Here is a 24,748-nt window from a genome sequence, read left to right on the forward strand (position 1 = left end):
TATCGCCAACCACCAGACAAGCGGTGGCATCATCCCTAAGCTGAAGCACGGCTAGGCCTCGAGAAATGTGTCGCTGTGGATGGAACAGGTATTGTCATAACTATATAATGGCCAAAAAAAGCACCTGTTAGGTACTCTACAGGCTGATAAAGTACTACAAAGGACGTCAAGAGTCGTGCAGCATATATCAAAATATTGACACACATCACGGCTTAACCAGCTTCCGATCCTTACCCCAGAACCAATTGTAAAAAGTCTTCCACTCCGTCGCCTCATCTTCAACATAGTCCCCAACCAGTTCAGCAGTGGCATTCGCCGCGCCATCAGGCATAGATGGCACCTTCAAGCCGGACGAGGCGTCGACACCCCCACTCGCACCTTGACGACTGGCAGCCTCAGCGGCGGCAGCAGCAGCATTTGCATCCGAAGTCATATCAACAGTGACCGCCCCCGAATGCATACTCAACGCATCCTCAGCGCCGTCCTTTGCCCTCTCTGCCAAATCCTTTGCCTCCTCGCGCATGATCTCGGTGTATTCCTCTGCCTGCTCCCGAGCGCGATCCAGTAGTTCTTCGGGAGAGGGGTATCGGCGCAGCACGATAAGGAGAATGTAGTAGGTCTTGACGATAGAGGCATACACTGCATCCTTGGCCAGCATGGTAAAACCATGCGAGAAAAAGCCTTTCAGGGCTTCGCCTTGAAGGCCTGCGTAGAGGGCTGGTAGACCTTCCGTGCGGGCGATTGTAACTACATTTGACAGAATCTGCGGGGTGAGAGTTGCGCGAAGGCGCTCGTGGAGCTGCTTGTGAGACGATGATTCCTGAGTTTCGGAGCTGGCACCCATTGTTTGGGCCCTAGTTTTTGCGAGAGAGAAGGGATAGGTGATAGATGAGGCGGCGACTTTGCTCATAGCGGCCAGAAGAAAAGTCACTGAAGCAGGAGGATGATTGCGTTTCGATTGTGGGAGCAGTGTGTATTTTAGGGCTTCGTTCAGGAAGAACGTGAGAGATGGGTTGAGCGTCAAAATTAGCGCCGCCGAGTAACCCGACCAGAAACCCTGCAGGCCCTTTTCCTTCCGAATCTGAGCAGCAATGTCGCCAGTGGACAGGTCTTTGCCGCTCTTCGCCTCCTTGCGGGCCGCCGAAGTCTGTTTGCGAGTGACGATGTTCGATAGCGGTGTAGTAAACAATTTCGAGAACGACCCAGCTAGAACCCCGATGACGAGCTCGTCCAGCACCGGAAGCATGATATTCTTGCTCTTCGCCGCCCGGGCGGGACCCACGCGGGCCACTATCCTCCTCTGACGGATAGTGGTGTATGCCAGGAAAAAGAGAAACGAGTCCGCGATCGTCTTGCATGTATCCTGCGCCAAACCAGGGTACAGCCCTGCGATACCTTGCTCGTCGTAGATCTTACGGAGGGCTTCCAAGAGAGTGGCGCACTCTTCCTCCTCGCCATCTTCCGAATCCTTTCCAGCTTTCCTCTTCTGTGTCTGAAGACGAGCAACGACAACGCTGAGGGGGTAGATGATAACATTGGATACAGCTGCACCCACGGCCCCGGCTACTGCATTTCCGAGCACAGGTAGCGCAGGACCGCGCAGAGCAGCTGCTTTCCAGTCCTCGCTGGGATGGCGCTGGTCGTAGCGATAGGAAGGGTGGAAGGCGTCCTGGATGGCAGCAGATCAGAGGTCAGATTAGATAGGCGCGTTGAAGAAGGGGAGACGGGGGACAAACCAGCTGGGACTCGTAGGAGAGTTTGTATTCAGACATGGCTATGGGGTTCCTCTCCTGTGCTCAACTGAGATAGACGGGATGACAGAAGGGAAGGAGACATGAGGGAGTAAGAGAAGCAGGAATGAGATCAAATGGTGGTGAGAGGACCGAGGCATTACATCATGCGGGGCCCGTGCGCAACCTTACTCCGAAGCACTTGCACATCTACATCCACATCCATATCCACATCTACATCGAGTCTACGGTCGCAATCCACGCACTGATGGCAATCGCTAGATTTGGTTACAGGAACCGCCTAAGCTACCCAGCGACTAGCTACCACGAAAGACAATCCCATTGCATATCCCATCCGAAAAAAAAACAAGAAAGCACCAGATCCTCGGCGGGATTATTCCTCCTAAAACAAAACCCCGTAGCCCATGTAATCCGAGCGAAAGAAAACCCATATTCAAAAGGAATAAAGAAGCATAAGAGCATCGCGCGTTAAGGGTGCATCCATCCAACCAAAGATGTCAACATTCAGAGACGAAGACATGGATGGTGGATAGGAAATGCTCCAGCCCCCCAGAAAAGGAAGGGAGGCAATTAACCGCCGAAACCGTAGAGGGTACGGCCCTGGCGCTTGAGCGCGTAGACGACATCCAGCGAGGTGACGGTCTTGCGCTTAGCGTGCTCGGTGTAGGTGACGGCATCACGGATGACGGACTCAAGGAAGGTCTTGAGCACACCGCGGGTCTCCTCGTAGATCATGGCGGAGATACGCTTGACACCGCCACGGCGAGCCAGACGGCGGATGGCGGGCTTGGTGATACCCTGGATGTTGTCGCGCAAAATCTTGCGGTGGCGCTTGGCGCCGCCCTTGCCGAGACCCTTGCCGCCCTTACCACCTAGAGACGACGATGTTAGTAAGAGGTGAGAGGAGAGATAAAGACAGGGAGCGGAGAAGAGATGCTGCCAGGCCCTTGGTAGATAAGTGCCGGAGATGGGGGCCTCAGGCCGAAACCACGTGCCCTCCAGGGGCATCATGGTTATGGACAACAACACGCGCGACGAGGAATCAAGGGAAAGATCAATAATTACTTACGTCCAGACATGTTGGCAGGTGGTGAAAGTGACGAAAATTTAAAGAATTAAGATGGAAAAAGGTGGGTGGCGGGGGTGGTTGATGGAAAGCGACGCGTCGGGTTGATGAGGTTGAGCGTGTCGGGATGGGGAAGAGAAGAAGAGGAAAAGAAAAAAAGGGAAAGAGGGAATTAGTCAAGGGCGAGGGCGGGCGATTAAATAACAAGTCAGCAAGTGATTTGGGCCAGGATTATGTAATTGGGGGGGGGGGAAGGGAAGGGAATGGCCATTCTGCAATGCGGCGGTGATTGGGCAGGCGGGCAGGCAGAAAAAAGGAGTGGGAAGCAGCAGCTTGAAAGTGTGCGTAGGCAGGGCCGGGAATAGTGCGGCGCAGGAAACAATGGAGCGGGTAGGGCGGTCAGGTGATGATAAGATAGCCCCGAGACCCACCAATAGGAATCGAGGATCTGACATACTGGGGAGGCTTGGCAACATCTCGTGCGCATTCATTTCTCTCATGTCAATCAGCTAGCAGATCATGTATCATCCTTATCCCTGTCTTCACACTAGTGAACCGAAAAGGAAAAAAAGGAAAAAAAAAGTCAAACCCCCAGAACGCCATGCAATCAACAGGAAAACGTCCAAAGCAGATGATGCATCGGAAAAAAGGAAAGAAAAAAAACAGAAACAAAGAGGCAGCGGGCAGACTACAACAACTTTTCGTGGTAAAAAAAATTAATATTCTGGCCGGGTCGGACAGATGCAGAATCGAAAATGCCTCGGGAGTGGTGTGGGTTCGTGGGAGAGTGAGAGCAAGCGGTAAAACAAACCCTCGTAGCGTCATCATGCGTAGTGAGCAAAAACAAATAGGAAAAACGTAACCGTGACCAAAGAAATGAACTCGTCACATCGATCATCTCTCTCGACATCGCTAATAGGGACCCCCTCACACGGCCAGCCACGCAGCATGAACAGATGCCCTCGCGGTTTATTGTGCATCGCAAAAGGGATGATCGTGCTCAACATCTGCCGTGACTGACCAGCAAGACCCTACTGACAGAGATCTTTCACCAAACCCCAACACATGGTGGGTTGGCAGCACTTGGAATAGGGGCGACGGAAAACAAATCGTGCGAGCGATGATTCATCTCCAGACAAACAGGAAGGCCCGATCCCCTTCAACGCAAAGTCAACGACACATGGCCAAAGAGGAAATGGAAGAACAGGACGATTGCCGGACTCCGGAGGTGGTGGCCATAGCACAATCTATGTTACTCACCCTCTAATAACCGGTGACGACGGAGGCTCATTCATGAAGCTGTTCTGATGATGGTAGGGGTAGCGGAATGACTTGGGAGACGGTGAGGTGCGCGGGGAGTTGCGCGGGCTCAGCGAAGTGGATGCCGGACGTGCTTCACGAGGTTTCTCGGCAGGGGACGGCTCCGCTGGCAGAGAGCGAGGAGACAGAGGCGGCGAGGGAGCAGACCCCGCGGATGGAGGAGAAAGCTTCGCATGCTCTGTATCATTCGCCCTCGCGGTCGAGACTGGAGCCGGCGGCGTCTGGTTCACGCCTTGCGAAGAACCATACTGCTAGAGGGTTAGTTTAAGCACGACCAGGATGAAAAGAGACAGAATACTCACGAAGCAGTACCGATCGACCAGCTCTCTATACACGGAGGACTCGAGACGCGGCTTGCTAGATACCAATGAGGACGGTTTCGCATCACCCACACGAGCTCCATCGCAGATATCATCGCTCACTGGAGAAGCCATGCCCAGGGCAATGTCTGGGCTCTTCCTAGCCGGGTTCTCCTCGGCCGTCTGTCCAGATCTCGCGCGCGCCGCCAAAGTGGTCCGATCTAAAGGGGTTTTGGTCCGCATGGCAGCAGACAATGAGGCCCCAAAATCATACCGCGTACCAAACGCCTGGCGGTGATGCTTTTCACGAGGTTTCGGGGGAGCAACGGTGTCGAGGTCGTCAGAAGCCTTCCGAGTCAACGGCGCGCCGTTGGCACCCGGGAAGGGATCGGAAAATGCCACCTTGTTGGCGATCTCGGGGAAATCGTCGAATGATGGGGGCATAGAACGTGGGCGAGAACTATGTGAGCCGGTGAAACTGCGACTGCGGGGCAGAGATGGACGAGGTCCGCTGGGCGGCTTGGACGGGGTCGTCTTGGGTGTCTTGATGAAGTCGACCTGGTAGTTCATGGCGTTGTTGTTGTCCCAGAACTCTTGACCATTCACACTGTACCGAACGCACACAGACATGGTCTTGCACTCCAGATTGGTCTGGTCGTTGAGCTTGATGTCGAAGGTGAAGCGGTCGTACCCGTCTTGGGTATGCTTGCGACGAACATCGTGGCAAAACGACGCACTCATTTCCGACACCGTCCTCCAGTGATCAAAGGTGAAGCGGGCGGCGACCTGCTTGTGGAAGGCGAGGTTGGACACGGCAACCGTACCGATCAGGACATTCTTATCGGACGACAAGAACAGCCGCTCGAGACGAACGGGCCGAGTCTGACTCAAAGACACATCCGTGGGGAAGTTGGAGAGTCGAATATCCCATTCCCAGGACGTCGTCCGAGGCTCCGCCTGGCGACCGAAAGGGAACTCGCCCTCAGTATCATGGCTCTCTACCGGTGAGGTCTCCGCACTGACAGCCAAGGGCTTGTCTAGCTGCAGGAAGTGGCGGATGTGTTCCAGCTGAGCGTCAAAGTGGACCGCTTTCGAATAGACCGGGGTCCCCGGCATGCTGGAGGGGCGCCGGCGAGCCGACGCAGGCCGCAGTGCCGGACGAACCAGTTCACCAGACTTCTTGCGGACCATTGGCGGCTTGGAATCAAATTCCACATCACTGTCCTCGGGGGAGCTTGTCAGGGCCTCCTCCCGTTTCAAGATAATCGAGTCTTCGGTCGATGACCGCGAGTGAGCGATCTTGCGGGCCTCTCTGGATAAGGGCAGACTCGACGAGGAACGAGCCTCGTTGGCGGTCGGCTGCGTTGGCCCCATGCTTCTTTCTGGGGACGATTCTCTCCTCTGCTCGATGGATCGGACCGCCGCCTCCAAATCCTCCAGCCTGATCCCCTGCCCACCCTGATATGGTGACTCGTCGTCACTCGAATTCAGAGCAGATTCTGGTGGGGAGATCACCGCCCCGGGTGGAATGACGGCATTGTTCAACGGCGGCGGGGACTGTCTCAGACTGGCATGGGGGTCAATGGAGGGCGACGAGCGCGAAACGGGCTCCGAAGAAGACTGCACGGTGGGCTTGCAGATCGAGGGACTCCTGCGGTGTCGGCGGACGTAGGAGGTGGAGGAATAAGAGCGGCAGTTGAGACGAGGTCGTTCGGGACGGGCCTCGGGGATGGGATCACTGAATTCAATGTGCTGCGCGGAGAGCAACGGCTTCAACGGCGCAGTGTATGGCATCCGGCCGACTTGTGTGTTTCAACACAAGAAGGAAGTGTTTTTTTTTTCTCTGGAACTTTTGATCACAGAGATGTTCCTAGGAAAAGGGAAGGAGTGACCGTCAGTAAAAGAGCAAATGGTGGGGGTGGCGACGATCGGAGCAGAGGCAAAGCATCCCAATCCTGGCTGGGGGAAAAATCGACTAGGAGCGCAGGATGGGTGCAGCAGATGGTGGCACGGCGATGGCAAGTGCGGGCCAGTGGCAGGGACGATAACGAGAGGTCTCACAAAACAGTGACACTGGAAGGCAATGGACGGATGGCCTGCGGTGCGAGAGGGCAGGAGAGGGCAATGGGAGAGAGGGAGCTATCGCCTACCTGGAGAAATCTGGAGGAACATGGGGGTGAGTGAAGAGTAAGACAAGGCAGAAAGAAGACAAGCACGAAGCGAAGAAAGGATAGAGAGATGAAAGAGAGAACGGCAGATCGAAGGGTGGCGGGGCAGAGGACGAAAAAGACTAAAAGAACATGTCGTGCTTGATGGACGTTGATAAGCTGCCTGGGGAGGCACGAGTGGAAGAGCAAGCAAGCAAGAGGGCGACGGGATGGGATGATGATATGTAAGTACTTGGTACGTACCGTGAAAAGCCTGCATCTAGACTAGCATCCTAGCGACTCCGCTCGTATATCATCAGCAGTGGGTCAACTGTATTGACAACGTCCGACTTTTCCGTTGGTCACCCCTTCGTGGTGGTGATGATTCCTGCGAAAGCCACCACTTTCCTGGGTTGGAAAAAAATATTATTATTTAATTGTGCTACACTCCCCATTGCTCTCTCTTTTTTTTTCACAGTTTGGTTCAATTCTCGTGGTTCTTATCAAAGCCCCAACCAATTCTTAGCGGCGAGGCCCGTGGCCCCGATTTGTCTGGAACCAAGATAATCAATTGGATCGGCCACGCACTGGACACACTGGATGCTATGCTCCCCTCTTTTTTCCTTTTTTTTTTGCCTTTCCTTGATTCTTTAGTTGCCGTGCAACCCGCCGGGAAAATAATAATAATAATGAAACCTTCGATCATGCTTCGACACCTGTGGAAATAATACCCACGTCAGGCCACAACGTGCGGTGAAACATTCCTAGTATCTCCGCTACGTCTACATCCAAATGCCTAACAGGTTGCCGGGAAATTATTCTGTCTGACCCTTGCCCCGGTGGCATTGCTCTGTGACGTGCATACTGCGCCTAGGATCAAATTGCAAAACTACTGTCGTAGGGCGTCTGTACTCCGGAGTAGGGGGTGGCGCTCTACCTACACTCCAGTCTCCATAGTATCGCTCCACCGGTGTGGGCCGGATGGACAGAAAAGGAATAATCTTGCAGTAAACGAAAAGAATCTTCAATGATAAAGATCTTCAGCAATAATCCAAAGCCAAGAACGATCAGGGAGGAGACATGTTCAATTCCATTCTCGCCTCGAGCATCTCTCTATTTATCTCTATCGCGGACGTGGTGATATCTCGTCTACTGCCACGCGCAATGACTGACGTCAAGACGCATTGACAGACCGCGCAGAGCCCACTTCCTTGGTTTTTCGCCGCTTGGCGCTGGCCTAGCCCATCTTTATCGATGTCGACAGTGGCAGCGACACTGCTCTTTGACATTCAGTTGTCGATCTAAATGGTAGGGTCATGGAGTACATGTGCCCCTACGAGGACTGAAGGAGCACTTGGTGGACTGACTGACAGTTCGAATCGGTGGAACCCGGCTGTTACATCGGTCGGACTCGCTGTGAACCTCTTGATGGTCGTATTCTTGTTTTACGAATTTCTTCGCGGCCCCCATCCCGGTCCATCCAACCTCCGGAGGCGCTGTGTCTCACTGTGAATGCATAAAGGAAAAAAAAATTAAATTTGGGTCGATTCCTTTGCCCTGACGCCCGGACCATGCGTTGAATGGCAGAGTTTTCTTCATTTCTTGCCACCCAACAGTCCCAACGGCGGCGGCGGCTATCTTGTGGCTGTGAGTTGGTCGTTTAAAATTGATTTACTTTATGTAACAACATTTTTGGGCACAGATAGGAATCTGCCGTGGGTTACTGGCGGGACGCCCATCTGAGCAAAGCCGAGCCCCCTTCACTCGGCTAGACCGCCGCCGAATCAAGACGGACTTGGCCCGTCCGCCCTGATCGGCCTCTCTCTCCGCAGAACAAGGCTGGAGGATCCATGGGATGTTGATCCCTCCCGTTAAACAGATTTTTTTTTTTTGCTTTGGCTGACAAGCAAAACCCCCCACCCCATTTGCACACGTGCGAAGGGCGATCCAACCCCAGATGTACTCGGTACATGAACGATAAGACCGTATCCAACCTGCCAATCTGGATCTTCCGGTGAGCAGAAGGTTTGTCGCCATCTGCAGCTTCTGCAGGAGGCGATAACGCCAGGTGGCTAGTCGCTTGGTACCGCCGATGATCTTGTTCGAGATCGCACCACCAGCAAAGGGGTGTGTGAGTTAAACGTATTTTCAAAATAAAAACCCGTCTAGAGTATTGAGGGCCTAGGGGTTCTGACACCTGAGTGGTCAGGCCATGGGTTGGATGTCAAGGTTCAGCCTGGGGCCCTTGCTCAGATCTCCGGACGAATAATAGACCAGTCGCGCCCGTTCGACGGCGTTACTGCGGCCGAACCTTGGAAGACAAGAGCTCACCTTTCAAGCTCCCTTTGCATCAACAATTGTACGTACTGCATTGCGTGTCTCTATTTTCCACCCTCCCTGAGTGATGGCGTGCTCCAAACAATTTTGCCCCGCGTGGATCCTCGTTGGGATGCACGCCATCTAAGGGTGCACGTTCATCTCATCCCCACCGACCCCATTGATACTCGGTGGGCTGACTGCGTGCGGCTCCCGGTCTATAAGCTCGGGCTTTATCCCCGCGGAGTCGACAGCTGTTTGGCAATTGAGATAACAATGTCGCAAGCTTTCCAATACCACGAGAGAATGTCGGTGTAGCCCATGAAGCTTAATCGTGTTTTCACTATAGTCAGGGCTTGCGGAACAATATCTGTTGGGTTCTCTTGGTCCAAGATAGGAACAGACTACCGATCTTGTCCTGACCCTAGTCCGAATAATCCCTGTCATCCGCATGACCAACGTGCAGCTGCCTTGAGGTGAGCAGGTAACTACGACAGGGTGGATTCTGGTTGAGGATGCAGCAATGGCAACATGAAACGCATACTTCGGGTCATCTGGCACTATGCAGAATTGTAAGGAGTTAGTTTAACGCCCACCTCAACTAACTATAGCACAGACAGAGGAGACATGCACCCGGTCGCCCCACCAGAATAAATCGACGACAGCCTAGACTTGCTCACGGTAGTCAGTGCGCTCGATCCCGAAGCCCTCACTGGCTCCTTGTTGTTGGCGCCCGGTGGCTTGGTGGGGCCATGGCTGTGAACAGTGCAGCTGGAGGTCAGTGCATGGCATAAATGTATCTCGGGATGGGGATGCTGTTGTTGTTTCAGGGGGCTTCGTGATAATTGTCTAATCGCAAACTCAACCCCGCCATGGAGCATACCTCCCCGCCATGGAGAAAATATCCCCGTCGGTCAAGGTTGAGGCGCTCGCATCCACCAACCACGGATCGAGCTGGGAAGGGGCCGTGTCGTTAGTAAAAGACATTCAAGGCAGGAACTCGACGCTACTAGTGTCAACTCAACTGTACTGGCTGCACCCCAGGACTGGGGGCGTCCGAATTATTTGGCTGACTCTTCCTACTGGCCCGTCATTCTCACGGCCCCAAGCCTCTAGACCAGCACAAACGGGTAAGGCGTTCCCCACCTAGGCTGACCGTCTGTCCTCCTCTTGGTCTTCCCTCCCGGCCCCCCCTCCGATAACACGAGCAGGACAAATCAGGCCCCCTGGTTTCTCATGCCAACGGCGTTGTGATGACGCCGTGACTGGGACAATGGCGGTGGTTGTGGAAATTTGGCTCCATCGAGCCCTAGGCCATACTGGTCCGGGGCATAATGTCATCTTGGCCAATGTCAATGGCATGGAAACTGTATCCCAAACCCTAAGCTTCATCTCGGGATCTCCTACCCGCAAATAACTAGAGGTTCTGTTCTGTCGTGTGGATCAGGGCACATGGAGCATGAGCCTCGAGGATTCCTGGAAATTCAGCCATGGTGATCACTACCTACACGTCGATCTCAGTCCCCTCATTTGCGCTCTATCCTCGCATGTAGTATCCTCGCTTATGAAAGAAGAATATTTGCGGGGTGCATCGCAGGGGGGCTGGCCGGATCTTGCCAGCTCAACGGCAACGTCCGAGCGAAACTCTGCTCTATCTCGCCAATGCCCTCACTTTCACTCCTCACTCACCCCCTTGCCTCTGTCTGCTCGGCAATTATCTTGCTTCTCGTTAAACTTCCCCGCCCTCTCCTCTATGCACAGCATCAGCCACATCCGCGATGGGCAAGACAGCAAGTAGAATTTGCGCACTCGCAGCGGCAGGCTATTATACTCCTGGTCGTTCCGGAGAAATTTCAGGTCCAGCTGCATCCCGCACGCCGGGAGTTCCGTGAGGAATGGCCACAGGAAAAGTACTAGGACAATGGGGCCATCAGCATCAATCAGCACCAGCCATGATGTGTGCACATGATCTGTCCATAAGCGCCAATCTGCACTACTACCTCTGCCTTGTTCCATACATGCATCCGAGCCTCCGAGGAGAAATGCATATGGGAAAGGGGGGCCGTGGTTTCAACTAATGATAGAACCAGAACCGTGCAAGATGAGACCATCCACCCAATGCTCACCGCTAAGCTCAGGGCGCTGGCGTGCTACGCAAAACCGCCACGCCGCCACCACAAACGAAGGGATGATTACGAATGCGAAAAGCAGAGGCGAAACTCTGTTCTGCTTCGTGTGTTTGGGCAATCATGCCGAGTCTTCTTCGGGTCGAAATTCCAAAGAACAGACTGCGGTATATGCTCGCATATCTCCATGTAAAATGTTGCATGGGGCGCACGACGATCAGACCGTTGAACTGTGTGTCCTGCCTGCATTGCCACCACCGCTGATCTTGGATTAAGAGCGTCCTAATTCGGAATTTTTACTTTAAGCGTGAAGAATATTGGGGGTTTGTACAGGTGGAGATGTACTGTAGAGATTATTGACTGTCTCCAAGAGCATTTGTGCATCCAAGAGGAATTGTACGTCTGCGTTTCTTATCCTAGTATTCCTGCTTCATCTCTAGAGACTTCGGTCTTTACTCGCCATATGAGTCTGTCCTACGCTTTCTCTTCTGGTTTTTGGAGGCTAGAACATTGGTAGGCCCGTTCTCGGCCTTGGATTCTTTCCATTTTCTGCAAATTCGGAGCTCTTATCCAACTTCTTGATCTGGTCATCAATTATCTCCCAGTCCCAAAGACTGGCAAGAAGTGGTATTTGCGCCTGTTTCTCTGTGTTGTAGGATACAATGTACCCTTTACTACGCATCTGTATATCTCTATGAGTACTTCTGGCTTATCACGAGTTGCATGTTTCTTACTTTCGCTACATTCTGTTCACTTCACAACGGAAGCAGCCACAGTCGGGAGAGGTTTATCACCTTTTCCCATCACTCCGGCCGGTTTATGAGTTTATTTGAGGAAGTTTCTCAGCTAATGATGCAACATCAAATAGGTTCTTTCCATGCATGGGTCGCACTGACAATGAATTCGAGTAGCCCATCGATCCGAGCTTCGGATGGAGTCACGGTGTGTTCTTCTGAGCGGCTGCTCTTCTCTGTTGAGCTATTGCTATGCTCAGCGTCCTTGTAATCGATCGCTCCAATGATACGCTCAGCAAGCTCGGTCGCCGCGTTGGCGAGCTGGTTCGCGGCCGTTCGGATTTTGGCCATTCGCGCCTTTCGGCGGTTGTCTGCTTTGGTAGATACCATTGGCAGCTAACGGACGGTATCTATGTATATTCTAAGTGCTGGCACGATGAATAGCGGGCTGTTCACCCCTTTTCTGTAATCTCAGCAGTCTCCTTAATCGCTGCATTCGGTATCTCCGCGGCCGCGCGGATGCACTTGTGGCAGTGTCGACATGGTATCTAGATATAAATCTTATCCAGAAGAACTTCCGGCCCTGTTTCTCCCATCCGTGATTTGTGAAGGCCGGCAGCACTAGTTCTGTACCCCTTGGTCTCGTTCCATCCAGAAGTGTTGATGCAAATAAGGTACCTGGAAGTTGGTCCAGAAACCAGTTAGTCTCACATCGCGGTCAGAGAACTCAGTATCAAGTCGTATCCGACCTTTCAATCATCTGAAAGTAGAGAAAGACCGTCTATCTTAGTGAGAGGCAGGTGATTCCATCGTACGTGAGCAATATATATTTGGATCAGCACATCCAATGCTCTGACTTGGTACCCCATCAGTCTCTGGCAAGTCGTATGAATATGTATTATCATCTTCATGCAGCTCAGTTGAGTCGCACCCGAGTATAAGCGGAATACTTACAATGTTCAAAGTGTGTAGTTACTACTAGTACATGTAGTCAGTAGTTGATGGAGTGTGTGACGAAGATAAGATCGGGCTCCACTCGACAGTCAGCCGCTTTCCCTCTTTCCACAATCGGGCGTTCCTTGGTTCCTCTGTTTACTCTCGGTCCATCGCTGTCCACATTATTCCTGCTCATGGCGCAACTGGCCAGTCCAGGTTTGGCCGACCTGGAGAAGGAGCTGGTATGCTCGGTATGTGTCATTCCTTTCCAGCTCTTCTCGAATCCTTCCATTTTCCCTCCTTGCGTCCCCCCGCCATGACTGACGTCTGCGCCTTTGTCAGATCTGTACCGAGCTCCTCTACCAGCCGCAAACTCTCCTCGACTGCCTGCACACATTCTGCGGCTCCTGTGTGAAAGAATGGTTCACAGCCCAGGGGTCGCGTCGCCGGTCCTCTACGTCTTCGTCTGCCCGGTTCACCTGCCCCTCCTGTCGGGCCGATGTGCGCGGCACCCGACCAAATGCTACCGTAACCACTCTGGTGGACATGGTCTTGGCAGCTCATCCAGATCGCGTCAAATCTGCAGCCGAGAAGGATGAGATTGCGGAGCGATACAAACCGAGCGACTCGGTGTTCCCACTGGATGCCCCGCATGACGAAAGCGCTGAAGAGGACAACTACGACGATGACAGGCTGCTGGAGGAAGTTCGGCAACTAAGTATGCGAGAGAGTAGAGCGCAGGCGAGACGCGAAAACCGCCGGGCACACCCCTCACGGACCCGAGAGCGAAGAAACGATTCAGGGCGACCTGCAGATGAGAGTCGCACTCGACGCCGACAAGATGAGACTTCTACGGAACAGCGAACACAACGACCCGGGGGACGTTCGGGTCGTGATGGAGATCGCGCTCGGCGTATCGAACACCAGTCGAGCTTGCGGTCGTTGTTGAGCTTGTCTTCCGAAGCAGAGACGATGGAGGAAGAAATTCTTCGGCAAATTATAGAAGAAGGATTGCTCGATGACATCGATCTGGATAACCTGGGATCCACGCAGGAGGAAGAACTCAGCGAACGCATTGCAGATGCCTATCGCCGGAGACACATGCAGCGATCTAACTCTCGACAAAGCGATCCACGAAGACAAGCGCACGATGTCACTTCACAAACCCAGACCAGATCCCAGTCCGCTCAAAGGCCTTCAGAGCCAGCTCCGACCTCGACCTCTCGGGAACAAGGTGACAGGCGGCCGCCCGTTTCCAGACCCCATCTTTTGGACCAGTCTCGCCCAAGCAACACACATCAACGGCGCAACTCCGACCAGACTAGTGAACGTCAGCACACGTCGCCGCTTACATTGAATCAGGCTTCGGCATCGGATGACACGTTGCGCCCTGCAGTAAGATCTTCTAGTGACATGACTTCAGAGCGTTCTCGAACCTCCCAAGCAGGACGACCAAGAGCAGACGCATCATTTACAAGGTCACGACGAGCAACTGAGTCTGACCAGAACATCTCCGATATTTGGATGGAAGGCAGACGAGAGCGGAGCTCTTCGAGACAGATCACCGGCCACACAATGACCAACTCTCCTTCCGCAGTCTCCTCGCCCCGACTGGAGGCATCTCACAGCTCCACTCCGACAGATCAAACCACCCACTCTCTGTCCTCGCCACTTGTTCCAACCAGGGGTGATCTTGCTCTCCGATCTGGTAGATCCCGACCATCTTCATCACGATCCAACGCCCCTCCATCTCCGAGTGCTCAATTCATCGAGCCATCCATCTCCTGTGAGCGCTGTGGAAAGCAAAATATCCAATACAATCTGCACAAAAGGTGCCTTCAATGCAAAGACGGTAACTATCACATCTGTCTCCGCTGCTATCGATCAGGACGAGGATGCCTTCGCTGGAATGGCTTTGGTGCATCTGCACAGGAGTCGTTCGATCGAATCCTTGCATCGTCAAGTCGGCAACCAGTACAGACGAAGGAGTCAGGTCATATTCTTGTCTCGGTGAGATATGCTCGACCCGCGGAATCTGCATATCGGACAATCATCGACAATAGGCAGATTACAACTGACAACCCAGCTAATCGCCGAGCAATCGGTCTCTTCTGCGACATCTGCCAGTCAGTAGCCAACGACTGTTTCTGGAAGTGCAGTCAGTGCAACCAAGGAGACTGGGGGTTCTGCAACAGATGTGTCAACCAAGGACGATGCTGTACTCATGCTTTGCTGCCGATCCGGCGCATCACAGCCACCACGCCGTCGTCAGCCCCTTCATCGCCGGCCGATACAATAATAGTCGGTCCACCCTCCCAGGCCGAACCCGAGAGCTACAAGATCCTTTCATTTTCTACCAACTGCGACATCTGCACTTATCCAATCCCCGCTTCGGTGACTCGGTTCCACTGCCTGGAGTGCAATGGCGGAGACTACGACGTGTGCACGAACTGTTACCTCAAGCTCGTGGCCACTTCCAAAATCAGCAAAGAGAATGGCCACAATGGTTGGCGCCGCTGCCTAGCAGGCCACCGAATGATCATTGTGGGATTCGAGGACCACCAGTCCGGTCAGCGGCGCGTGATTGTGCGCGACTTGGTGGGTGGCCGTGCCCTCAAAGATGAGCACGTCGCACCCACACCCTCGTCACCCGCCCCAACATCGCCCGAGCTTGGCAAGGGTGACTGGAGTTGGAAAGACGGCCCCGATCGACGGAAGAAAGCGTCGCGCCTCCGCGGCGCTATGGCCCCAAACAACAACATTACCAACTCAGATTCTCCAAGCACTGGCAGCCCTGTCAATCAACAAGCCCCCTCTTTCCGCCGTTTTCCTCCTGACGGTGGCGTCGGTCTCATCGTTCACGCCCTCTGGTCATGGTATCCGGAGGACGAGGTTGAGGATGAACTGATTTTCCCCCGTGGTGCAGAGATTACTGAAGCAGAGAATATCAACGACGATTGGTTCTGGGGCTGCTATGCCGGCCGTACGGGCCTGTTTCCAGGGGCTCATGTTACTGTTGTCAGCGAGGTGGTGTAAGAACCGGACAAACAGGCTATGTTCTTCCTACTAAGAACGTCTAGCTGGTGGATAAATCATTTCAAGACCTTAATTGGTTTCGTTCAAGTGACCTTAGCTTTATGTCCGTGATGACTACCTTCATGCGAAGAATGCATGTATTTCTTGCTCGATAACAGCAGATAACAGCTTGAGATGAACATTTTATAATTAGCTTCCTTCTGTTTGTTCGCTATAGCTCCCAGTGAGGCTGCATCAAGTAGGTGAGCCGGTTGTGTTCTATTATAGATGGGCATCTTTGGGATAAATTGTTATTCTAGAAAGCGGTTGGTCTAGTCTGAAAGACGCTGTAACAATTCATGCACTAGTGTGAGGCAACTACGCCTATGATGTCCGGGATATTGTCCCTCTCGTATATCCTTCCTTCAGATTTTAGAAGGAGGCACTTGTACTTGATGTCTCGGATATGAAATTGGGCCTGTTGATGGGCTGTTGAATTCTATTTGTTGGATTTTGGCAATCCATTCTGTCTACTGAATATCTCGACCCACCACTTCTATCAACTATTTAGTCTTATGCATATCTTCAAATGGCAAAAATGCTCGTTTTTTCAGAAACCATCTATAAAACGCAGAACGTGATTATATATAGATTGGCGCTAAAATAGGAAGAAAGGAATCGGCAGACATTCTATGCTTGTGTTCTGACTTCGACGCCGCTATATTACCTCCTTGCATCACGTGCATGGCTGTTTATTTCTTGAATGGGCTCATACCCCACTTCTGATTGACAATCCCTCCTATTCTGAGTCCGAATTCTTTGTCCCTAAAAGAGAACTCATAATGGATTCCTTAGCCAATATCAAAGTATCAGACGGAGAAGACTATGATTCTGTGAAGGACGGGATTCGCAGACTAGTCGACACTTCGGGCTGGGAACTATTGAACGGCGACGAGATCCGGAAGACATTTCATTGTCGAAATTGGACGAAAATAATGGTTCGTTGTGAAAATCGGATGATCGAGGGCAGCCGCATTCGCTGATTCTTTTAGGATTTCTTCGGCGGCGTGGGAACAAAATGCAAGCAAGTGAATCACCACGCGGAGATCAAGACAGTAGGTTTTCTCTGCGCTCGCATTGTTGCAGAAATTACTTATAAGCGATCAAGACATACAGTTCTATTACTTTTTGTTGGAAGACGCATTCGCCGCCCGGCCTCTCCCAGAAAGATATTCAGATGGCAGATTTTTGTGAAGAGTGGGCAAATGTTGTCAAGACTGTATCCCCTGAGAATGCCCCATCGTGCCTGAATCCTAAAGAAAGTAAAGCTTAGTATTGAGTTCTTAATCCTACACAGAATAAAATTTATATTTCAAGAAGAGCATCAATTGGCGTCAAGTTGTAAGCGCTAGGTTATCTCGCAATTGTTGCTTGGGGGTGGGGTGGCGGCTGCGCAAACAATGATGTGGCGGGATAGTGCGGAAGAGGACGGCTCTATTTTTGGCCCAGCCTCCATACGTGTTCTTAGCGCGAGGACAACCGGCGAAATGAAATCGACTTTGGTGTCGCTTCTTTGCGGCAAGTTCTGGTACTGGGACTCGAATGACGATTCTGATGATTACATATTATGAAGATGCTTAATACTTGCTCAGGGACGTAAACTCGGTCATTCATCCTTGAATTCATATCTGACCCCAGCAGGGCAAGAGGGATCAACAGCTATAGAACACATGGCAGAAGAAACATGCATAGAAAGAACAAAGTACATACCACCCAAAATAAACACATAAAAGACATTACAGACTATACACAAATGACCTTCTTCAAGCAACTTACTGAAGCAGAGCAACCATCAAATGCTCGTAGTCCCCGGAGACCTCCCCCCGCACTCGAGCAACAAGATCCGTCTTGTACTTATGCTTATAAGCGCGCTTCACCTGGTCCAGATGCGCGCGGTTCCAATGGACACGCACAAGACGAGTAACCAGACGCTCATCCTTCGTTCCTGCGCCGCGAACACATTCATCAATCAGGACCGCATCGCGCATAGCCGGATCTGTAGCCGTGCGGAGCATGTATAGAAGAGCATCTTGCATGTGGCCCGAGAAGGACTTCTCAATATGTCTCTCCAGCGAGGTATGATAGCGAGCCTGGAATGCCTGGTCGATGGCGCGGATCTCCGCGTCCGAGACACTAGCGAAGACGGCGCAAAACTCGGAGACGTTGTTGACCGCGCGACCCGAGGTAGCGTCGTGGAGGGCGCGGGCCTCGGATTCGATACTTTGCGGGTTAATCGGGGCGAACTCGTCGTGGCGGGTAGCGTGTAGAACAGCGGCGAAGAGCTCGGCCGTCTTGAAGGAGAGGTCGTCCTCGATATCCCGCGCCAGCGAACGGTGGTACTTGCGCTCATAGGCCGCCTTGATAGCGTTGAGGTCTGCATTGCTCCGGCCGAGGAGCACGTCGTTCATAAGCCACTCCTTCGTGCCCATGCCCTTGACCGACTCGCGCGCGCACTCGACATCATGCTCAAGCGGTCCATCGACAATAGCCAGTAACCCTTGTTCGAAGTACCCGCTCGTCTCAGATTTGATATCCTTGTACAGGTCGCGACGGTGGGTCTGGGTGTAGGTAGAGCGCACGGCAGCCATCTGGAGGGGGTCCAGTCGCGAAAGCACGGAGATCAGAGCCTTTTCGTCCGTTCCGAAGCCCTTCATTGCCTTGCGCAGCTCGTCTGCTTCGCGCCGGAAATCGCCTTGCGCCTTGACATGCGAGTCATAGCCGGGAGACGGCACCTGGGGCTGCGGCGGATATGCGCCTCCAGGCGGCGGGGCGCCATATGGGCCTGGGGGTGGGTAGCCCGGAGCACCAGCGGGCGGAGGGGCATAGCCTTGAGGTGGTTGGCCGTGAGATGGTTGGCCGTGGGGTGGTTGGCCGTAGGGAGGCTGCTGCGAGGGCGGTTGGTGGTATCCCGCTGGCGGCTGAGGCGACGGCGCACCGGGGTAGGGCTGCTGGCCGTACGGCTGTTGCGGGTAGCCCTGCTGTGGTGGGTAGCCAGGCTGAGGAGGATAATGGCCTTGAGCAGGTGGAGGTGCGCCGTACGGCGGCTGCTGTCCGTGGGGGGGCTGTTGTCCATAAGAATGGGGCTGTTGTCCATAAGGAGGCTGCTGTCCATACGGAGGTTGTCCGTAGGGCGGCTGCTGCCCGTAAGCAGGCTGTTGCTGGTAGCCCTGCGGCGGCGGAGGACCCGGAGGCTGGCCGTGGGGCGGATATTGAGACTCTAGATGCTGTGTTAGTCAACTATATCGCGGGAAATATGCGTATTTACTCACGATGAGGAGGATAGTACGACATGATCTTGATGAAGGAGATGGATGACCGCTCTCGCCAGGCAGTTGGCAGTAGGGCCCTTTAAGTATACGAGGGGTAATAATGTGGCGCAGTGGAGACTGTGTACAGCCTCCCAGCCTTAGTGGAGGCCTTAGTGATGGTTCTACTGTTTCTAGAAGACTGCCAAGCCCACTGCCCTGTTTACGCGAAGATCCTGACTTCATAATATCCCCGGGTTGTGGCTGATACAGCAAATTATTTATTCTCTTGGCGCCAGATAATTATTATCATCATCATTCAAGTCCCGCTCGACAGATGGGCAAATTAACCACCGTTTCCTCTCTATAGCATGTACACTAGGAGGCAAGTAGACCTCAAGGTCAATTCAATCATGCAAGTCTTGGTAATCGTAAAAGCCGCTTCTCGCTGAAAGACAGTCGAAACAAGAATCGAAGAAAAACAAACGAAAGTCAAATGCAAGGGTATTCGTAGTCAGATCATGCATGGCTTGCTGAAAAGAAGGAAATCATAAAGTCAAAGTCCAGGGATAGGTATCATCAAAAAATCGATCAAAAGAAAGAAAGAACGAAAAAATCATTCGTAAGTATCGTGAAGGAAAGCTAGACGCTCGCTGTGCGCCGCTTTTCACTCGGTTTCTGCGCATAGGCAATCAGCATGCGGAATCCCGTACCGCGCTTCTGGCACTCGCGCAAGACCTTGCGGTCATTCCACATGCTGGGACTGCCATCACCTGTGTCTGGGAGGACGGGTTCCTCGTAGCATTTTGTGTACCACCAACGGCCAACGCGTGCCACGATCTTGGCGATGGACTCATCATTTGCAGGTGAGGGAGATGGATCGGATAGCAGATCCCCGAGGGAGATGTTGGCGTCTTCGGATGGGGATTTGCTCTGGCTGCCCGAAGTGGTGGTCACGGAAATGGTGGGCAGCGAGAACGCGGTGGATGGGGTGGTGGCAGTCGCGGAGATGGATCTGTTGGACGACGATGTGGTCGAGTCGGATGACCGAACGACCATCCCTGCGACGGGGATCCGGACCATGCAGCGCTGCAGGTTGTCGAAGCCCTGGCAGCCGATGAGACGCTGGACGTTGTCGCTGGCCGGCTTGAGGCTGACAGATGGGTTTGCGAGACAGGTCTTCTCCTTCAGTCGACGAACGGCTCGGCGGGAACGCACTCCCATATTCACCATATCCCTATCCAGCAGGCTCATCTCGAGGTAGCCACCGGAACGGAGCACACGTTTACATTCTTGGACCATGTTGCTCTGGATCGTCTCGGAGCAGGCGGCGGGGAATCGCAACACGGCGACAGTGAAGTAGTCCTTGGGAAAGGGCAGCGGGTTCCCCAATCCCATGTGATAAACGGTGTGGTGGTTGGTCGGTGGCTGCCACGCCGCGGGATGAGGCGTTGCGGCGGAGACCGGCCTACCGCTCAGACTATAGACTTCTGCATCGGGGTATGTCAAAGAGCAGTAGAAAGACCAGTCGTCATTGCCCAGACCGTCAATCACAAGGATTCGCCCATGAGTACCAGTTTTGACGTGGTTGTGTGCCGGGCTGAAGAGGACCCGGCCAAACGACAACCAGCGACTCGTCATCAACGAGGCAGACCGCATGTTGGTACGTGTCGCGGCATCCCAATCACGCTCTGAAGATCCAAGCACGGTATTTCGTCCTTCTTCAGATGGGGTTGGCGCGGGCGGAGGAGGTGCGGCGAGGGAATGAAGAAAAGTTGACTGCTGCTCGTGCAAATGTTCCGATGATGGGCTACGCTCAATATGGCTAGGGACCCCAGGAATATTCAAGTGCTCGTCGCTGTGTTCGGCGTATCCAGCGATGAGGTCACTGTAAGACGGCTGAGATGACGGAGCGATTGTTGACGCAGCGATGGTTGACGCACGCAACGCCGACATAATCTGAGACCGCCGGAGCCGGACAGAACTGGTGCTCGATCGAGTAGATTCGGCTGGCAGGTAAGATTGAGGTTGATCGGTATTGTTCAACTCATCTTGAAGCGTCTTGCTCGCCTTAGTGGCCAAATCGAACTTGTTCTCCTCTTCAGCCGGTGGGTCTGGTTTCGGTTCTTCGGGAGACAGGGTGTAGTCAATCAGGTCATCGTACTCGTTCCAAACCTCATCTTCAGTCGGTGCCGATCCAGGCGTCGGAGCCACTGCTGTCACTGCCGCCAATGCTCCAGAGCTGCTGGAAGACGGCGAGCTCCTGTTCGGAGAGAAATGAATAAACTCATTGTTCGAATAGGGTCCAGCCAGGAAGTCTAGAGCGCTAGCTTGTTCGGGTGCGCTGAACGCCTGAGTGTATCCGTAGCCCCGGTCCAAAGGCTGACTGGACCGGATGTCTGAGTATGCGCTCGAAGGCGAGCTGTTGGCTGGCATCGAATTATGCAATTCCTCCGTCACCGGCGCCATGAGACTCGGCAGGTCAACAACACTGAAAGGCCTCGAGAAAGAGTCCACAGCAGGCCGGTGCGACCTGTCACGTCGAGAAACCACCTGCGGAATACGGCCCACAGACGCCAGTCGACTGGGACGGTTTTCTTCGGTGCTTTCATCATGGTTTGGTGCCATGAGGTTGCGATTGAACATCGCCGTCTTTGGAGATGGGTGGTAATCACTCTGAAATTCGCCGTGCAACTTGGGTGGAGACCGGAGAAGAATGGATGGCTTCTTCCGTATGTTCAGGCCTGCAGGAACCGCCACATGCTGGAGATACTCTTCTTCGGTTGGCGGGGAATCTTCAATTTTCTTAATGATGTCTTCCAGCTCGTCCGAATCCGTATCAACCATTGCGTAGTGTGCAACAGGCCGAGTGTTCGCCACCGGTGAAATTGAAGCGTGCAGCTGGGCGGTATGGGAATCGGGCACAGTCGACGGTGAGCTCTTCTGCTCACTGCCACGGTTTCTCTGGAACAGATTCCACCTCGAAGTCTTGGACTTCTTTCCTTGTTTGCCTTCTTGTCGATCAGAGTCCGTGGGTTGCTCGGGGAGATGGGCTGTGCTTTTCGGGGGCACAGAGCTTGAACCGTGACTGGATAGAGACGCTCGAGTTGTGGTGGCCTCGGTATTCGCAAAGATACTGTTTCCCTTCCCTTGTGGAACAGGCATTCGAGACTTGGCGGGCTTTTGAGCATCGTTAATACTTGGACGTCGTTCCAAACTCTTCGTGTGCGAGTAGATGAGACCCAAGCCCGATTCACTGGGCGTACCCGTTTCAGAAGTCCCAATCGATGTTGCCAACGAATCAGTGGACTGAGCAGAAGACGTGACCGGGGTGTGACGAGGCATGTTTGCAGTGGAAGAAACGCTAACACTGCTCATGCTCTGTTCACTCTGCGTTCGCGAGAGTGCTGCTCCGTCCATACCTCCACCACTGATGACAACAGGCTCCAGGCGGGCCATCAGAAAGTCATCAATTTCCAGCTCCGGGCGACTGGACGCGCTGCCCTTGCTACTGGCCACTGATCGAGCCGTCGTACTTGTCGACCTAGCTCTTGTTCCGCTGCTGCTGACACTCGACTTCCTGCCACGCTGTGAATATTTACCGTATCCTTCGTGGCCCGTTCCGGCTGCAGGGCCCTTTCGGGCTGGCCTCGATTGCTCGGATGCATTGTCGTCCAGCTCGGCCTTGGACTTCTTCGAGAAAAGACCAAACCGCTTAGGAGTTTCAGTCCTCTTGGGTGGAGCCTTCTCCTTCGGTGGCTCCTTGGTCAATGTTCGAGGTGATTTCCGAGAGAGGACTGGGGGCGCCGTCTCCGAAGTCGGGATGCGAGATAGACTCTTTGATTGAACGGAGTCGGTCGATGCAGCGGCCGAGCGGTTCGGAGCTGGGTGAGATTTGAGCTGCTCGGCAGTCATGATCTTCTCAGCCGACTGACGCCTGGTATGACCCGTCGACCTGACATACGGCAGATTGCTTTGGATCACAGGTGATCTGTGCACGGTCAACCGATCGGTGCCATCTCTGCTCGGCCTTGGAGGGGTCAACGGTGTCTCTGGTGCGGAGGGTGGTGCAGCAGGAGTGGCAGTTCGAGGCTGATACAGGGGCTTCTCTGCTTCCTGCACTTCCTTGCGAGCCTTCTCGACATTGAGATCCGATTTCTGCGGGGGGCTGAAGTTCACAGAAGATTTCCTAGGCGGAGGGCTGCATGCCGGGCCTCGGATCTTGGTGGATACAGACTTGAGGCTTGGTCCGGAAGAGTTCGCGGGAGTTGTTGGCTTTTGTATGACAGGGCTTGCTCGATCGCTTTGCGGGCTGGCATAAGAAGTTGATGGCGATAAGAATGGCATTCTCGTTTGAGATGGGCTTGGTTGTCTGAGCCGCCCAGCCTTAGCCGACTGCACGATTCCTGGGGAGTACGATGACATGGTAGTCGGAGTCGACGTTCGGCTCCACATGCCCGGAGACTCGGAGTATCTTGTCGAGGGAGTGCTGGCAGAGGGAAAGAAAGGAGTAAGAGCAGGAGGTAGATCCTGCGTATCAACTGTGGTTCTAAGGCTAGCAAGCTCGGCCGGCCCTTGTTCCTCCATCCTGGTCTCATTCTTCTGGTTTGGGACATAGGCAGGTCTATACGGCGTTGGCGTTTGAGACTCTGAGAAGGGGGTATAGTTGGACTGGGCGGTTTCCTCGGGACGGGTATCTTGTGGGATCACCAAGCTCAACTTTTGAGACTGGCTCGGTTCCGTATTCTTGCCTATGGTCGCAGCCTTCCTGCGAAGAACGTTGCGAGGCCGTTTGGGGGCAGAAGGCTGAGGACGAATCACAGATGCGAATGGGTTGTTGACCTCCGGGGTCGATAGCGAGATCGGAATGCGCTCATTGTGATTTGAGGAGCCGATCGAAGACACCGGTGAGGTTGAAGATAACGAGCGGCCAGTGTTGGGGCGCGGCAGCAACGACTGGCGATTTGGACGGTTTGGGATCTGCTTTGACGTCGGCGGGAGTGCAGTAATTTGGCCACCATCCTCGGTGTCTGATATAGAGGATCCCTTGCTGGGTGTTCGAGATGTATAGTTCACTGGGCGTGCAATCTGAGATCGAGGGCCCCGGCCAGCATAAGTAATGCCGGGATGGGGGATCCCAGAAGGCGCCGGAGACGAGACATCCGGCTGTTGGGATCGAAAGTCCCTTGGTTGCGGCAAGCGTCGGCCGCCAGACGTGTTCCACGACATGGTGCGACCTTGAGCGAAGTCTCCGGATTCAATCCAGATAAGAAATTAAGCAACAGGGACATCAGATAGAAAGTGGGGGTCATCAAGCCTGCAACAGGGTTTCTGTCAGCGCCTGATCAGTTTCGCAGTAAGAACAGAAACAGCGAACGTACGGCATTTCCGGTCATCAGGTCATTGCAAGCAAAATGGGAGAGACGAGGTATCCAGCACGCAAGTCCAAACTCCGGAGTCGACGGGGGAAGATGGCCTTTAGAACACTGGATATTAAAAGATCGACGATCCATCCGCCACGAGGCCGCCCAAATCTATCAATAACGTCCACAGATAAGTCACGGTTTCTGTGCCGATCAGCGGTCTAAATCGGAGCTGCTTCGCCACAGTCTGGAGTCGCCGTGTGGCTTCGTGCCCAGTTTTGGACCCGCCACGTCAGCGCTCCGATGGAGCTGCAGGAAAATGCAAGATTCGGAGAATAAGAGAGTCCAGAAGTAAAAGGGAAAAATTAAT

At 53.5% G+C, this 24,748-nt stretch overlaps 7 protein-coding genes across 7 annotated transcripts; 1 reads left to right on the forward strand and 6 right to left on the reverse strand.

Moving 5' to 3' along the window:
- Positions 1 to 205: 205 nt before the first annotated feature.
- On the reverse strand, positions 206 to 1,772 carry PFLUO_LOCUS2329 (uncharacterized protein; the record flags this gene model as incomplete). The annotated part of the gene is made up of 2 exons (XM_073779458.1): positions 206 to 1,669; positions 1,737 to 1,772. 2 exons carry the CDS (start codon positions 1,770 to 1,772, stop codon positions 206 to 208), a joined length of 1,500 nt encoding a protein of 499 aa, XP_073636410.1.
- A 549-nt stretch (positions 1,773 to 2,321) lies between these two features.
- PFLUO_LOCUS2330 (Histone H4) lies at positions 2,322 to 2,830 on the reverse strand (the record flags this gene model as incomplete). The annotated part of the gene is made up of 2 exons (XM_073779459.1): positions 2,322 to 2,623; positions 2,821 to 2,830. 2 exons carry the CDS (start codon positions 2,828 to 2,830, stop codon positions 2,322 to 2,324), a joined length of 312 nt encoding a protein of 103 aa, XP_073636411.1.
- A 1,243-nt stretch (positions 2,831 to 4,073) lies between these two features.
- On the reverse strand, positions 4,074 to 6,230 carry PFLUO_LOCUS2331 (uncharacterized protein; the record flags this gene model as incomplete). Its single annotated transcript, XM_073779460.1, has 2 exons — positions 4,074 to 4,385; positions 4,440 to 6,230. The coding sequence occupies 2 exons, from the start codon at positions 6,228 to 6,230 to the stop codon at positions 4,074 to 4,076; spliced, it is 2,103 nt and encodes a 700-aa protein (XP_073636412.1).
- A 5,655-nt stretch (positions 6,231 to 11,885) lies between these two features.
- Positions 11,886 to 12,149, reverse strand: PFLUO_LOCUS2332 (uncharacterized protein; the record flags this gene model as incomplete). Its single annotated transcript, XM_073779461.1, has 1 exon — positions 11,886 to 12,149. One exon carries the CDS (start codon positions 12,147 to 12,149, stop codon positions 11,886 to 11,888), a length of 264 nt encoding a protein of 87 aa, XP_073636413.1.
- A 740-nt stretch (positions 12,150 to 12,889) lies between these two features.
- PFLUO_LOCUS2333 (uncharacterized protein) lies at positions 12,890 to 15,731 on the forward strand (the record flags this gene model as incomplete). Its single annotated transcript, XM_073779462.1, has 3 exons — positions 12,890 to 12,946; positions 13,038 to 14,090; positions 15,015 to 15,731. The coding sequence occupies 3 exons, from the start codon at positions 12,890 to 12,892 to the stop codon at positions 15,729 to 15,731; spliced, it is 1,827 nt and encodes a 608-aa protein (XP_073636414.1).
- A 1,811-nt stretch (positions 15,732 to 17,542) lies between these two features.
- On the reverse strand, positions 17,543 to 19,061 carry PFLUO_LOCUS2334 (uncharacterized protein; the record flags this gene model as incomplete). Its single annotated transcript, XM_073779463.1, has 2 exons — positions 17,543 to 18,987; positions 19,040 to 19,061. 2 exons carry the CDS (start codon positions 19,059 to 19,061, stop codon positions 17,543 to 17,545), a joined length of 1,467 nt encoding a protein of 488 aa, XP_073636415.1.
- Positions 19,062 to 19,657: 596 nt separating this feature from the next.
- Positions 19,658 to 24,244, reverse strand: PFLUO_LOCUS2335 (uncharacterized protein; the record flags this gene model as incomplete). Its single annotated transcript, XM_073779464.1, has 1 exon — positions 19,658 to 24,244. One exon carries the CDS (start codon positions 24,242 to 24,244, stop codon positions 19,658 to 19,660), a length of 4,587 nt encoding a protein of 1,528 aa, XP_073636416.1.
- Between the last annotated feature and the right edge of the window lie 504 nt (positions 24,245 to 24,748).

The sequence above is a fragment of the Penicillium psychrofluorescens genome (genome assembly GCF_964197705.1).
Source record: "Penicillium psychrofluorescens genome assembly, chromosome: 2".
NCBI lineage: Eukaryota > Fungi > Ascomycota > Eurotiomycetes > Eurotiales > Aspergillaceae > Penicillium > Penicillium psychrofluorescens.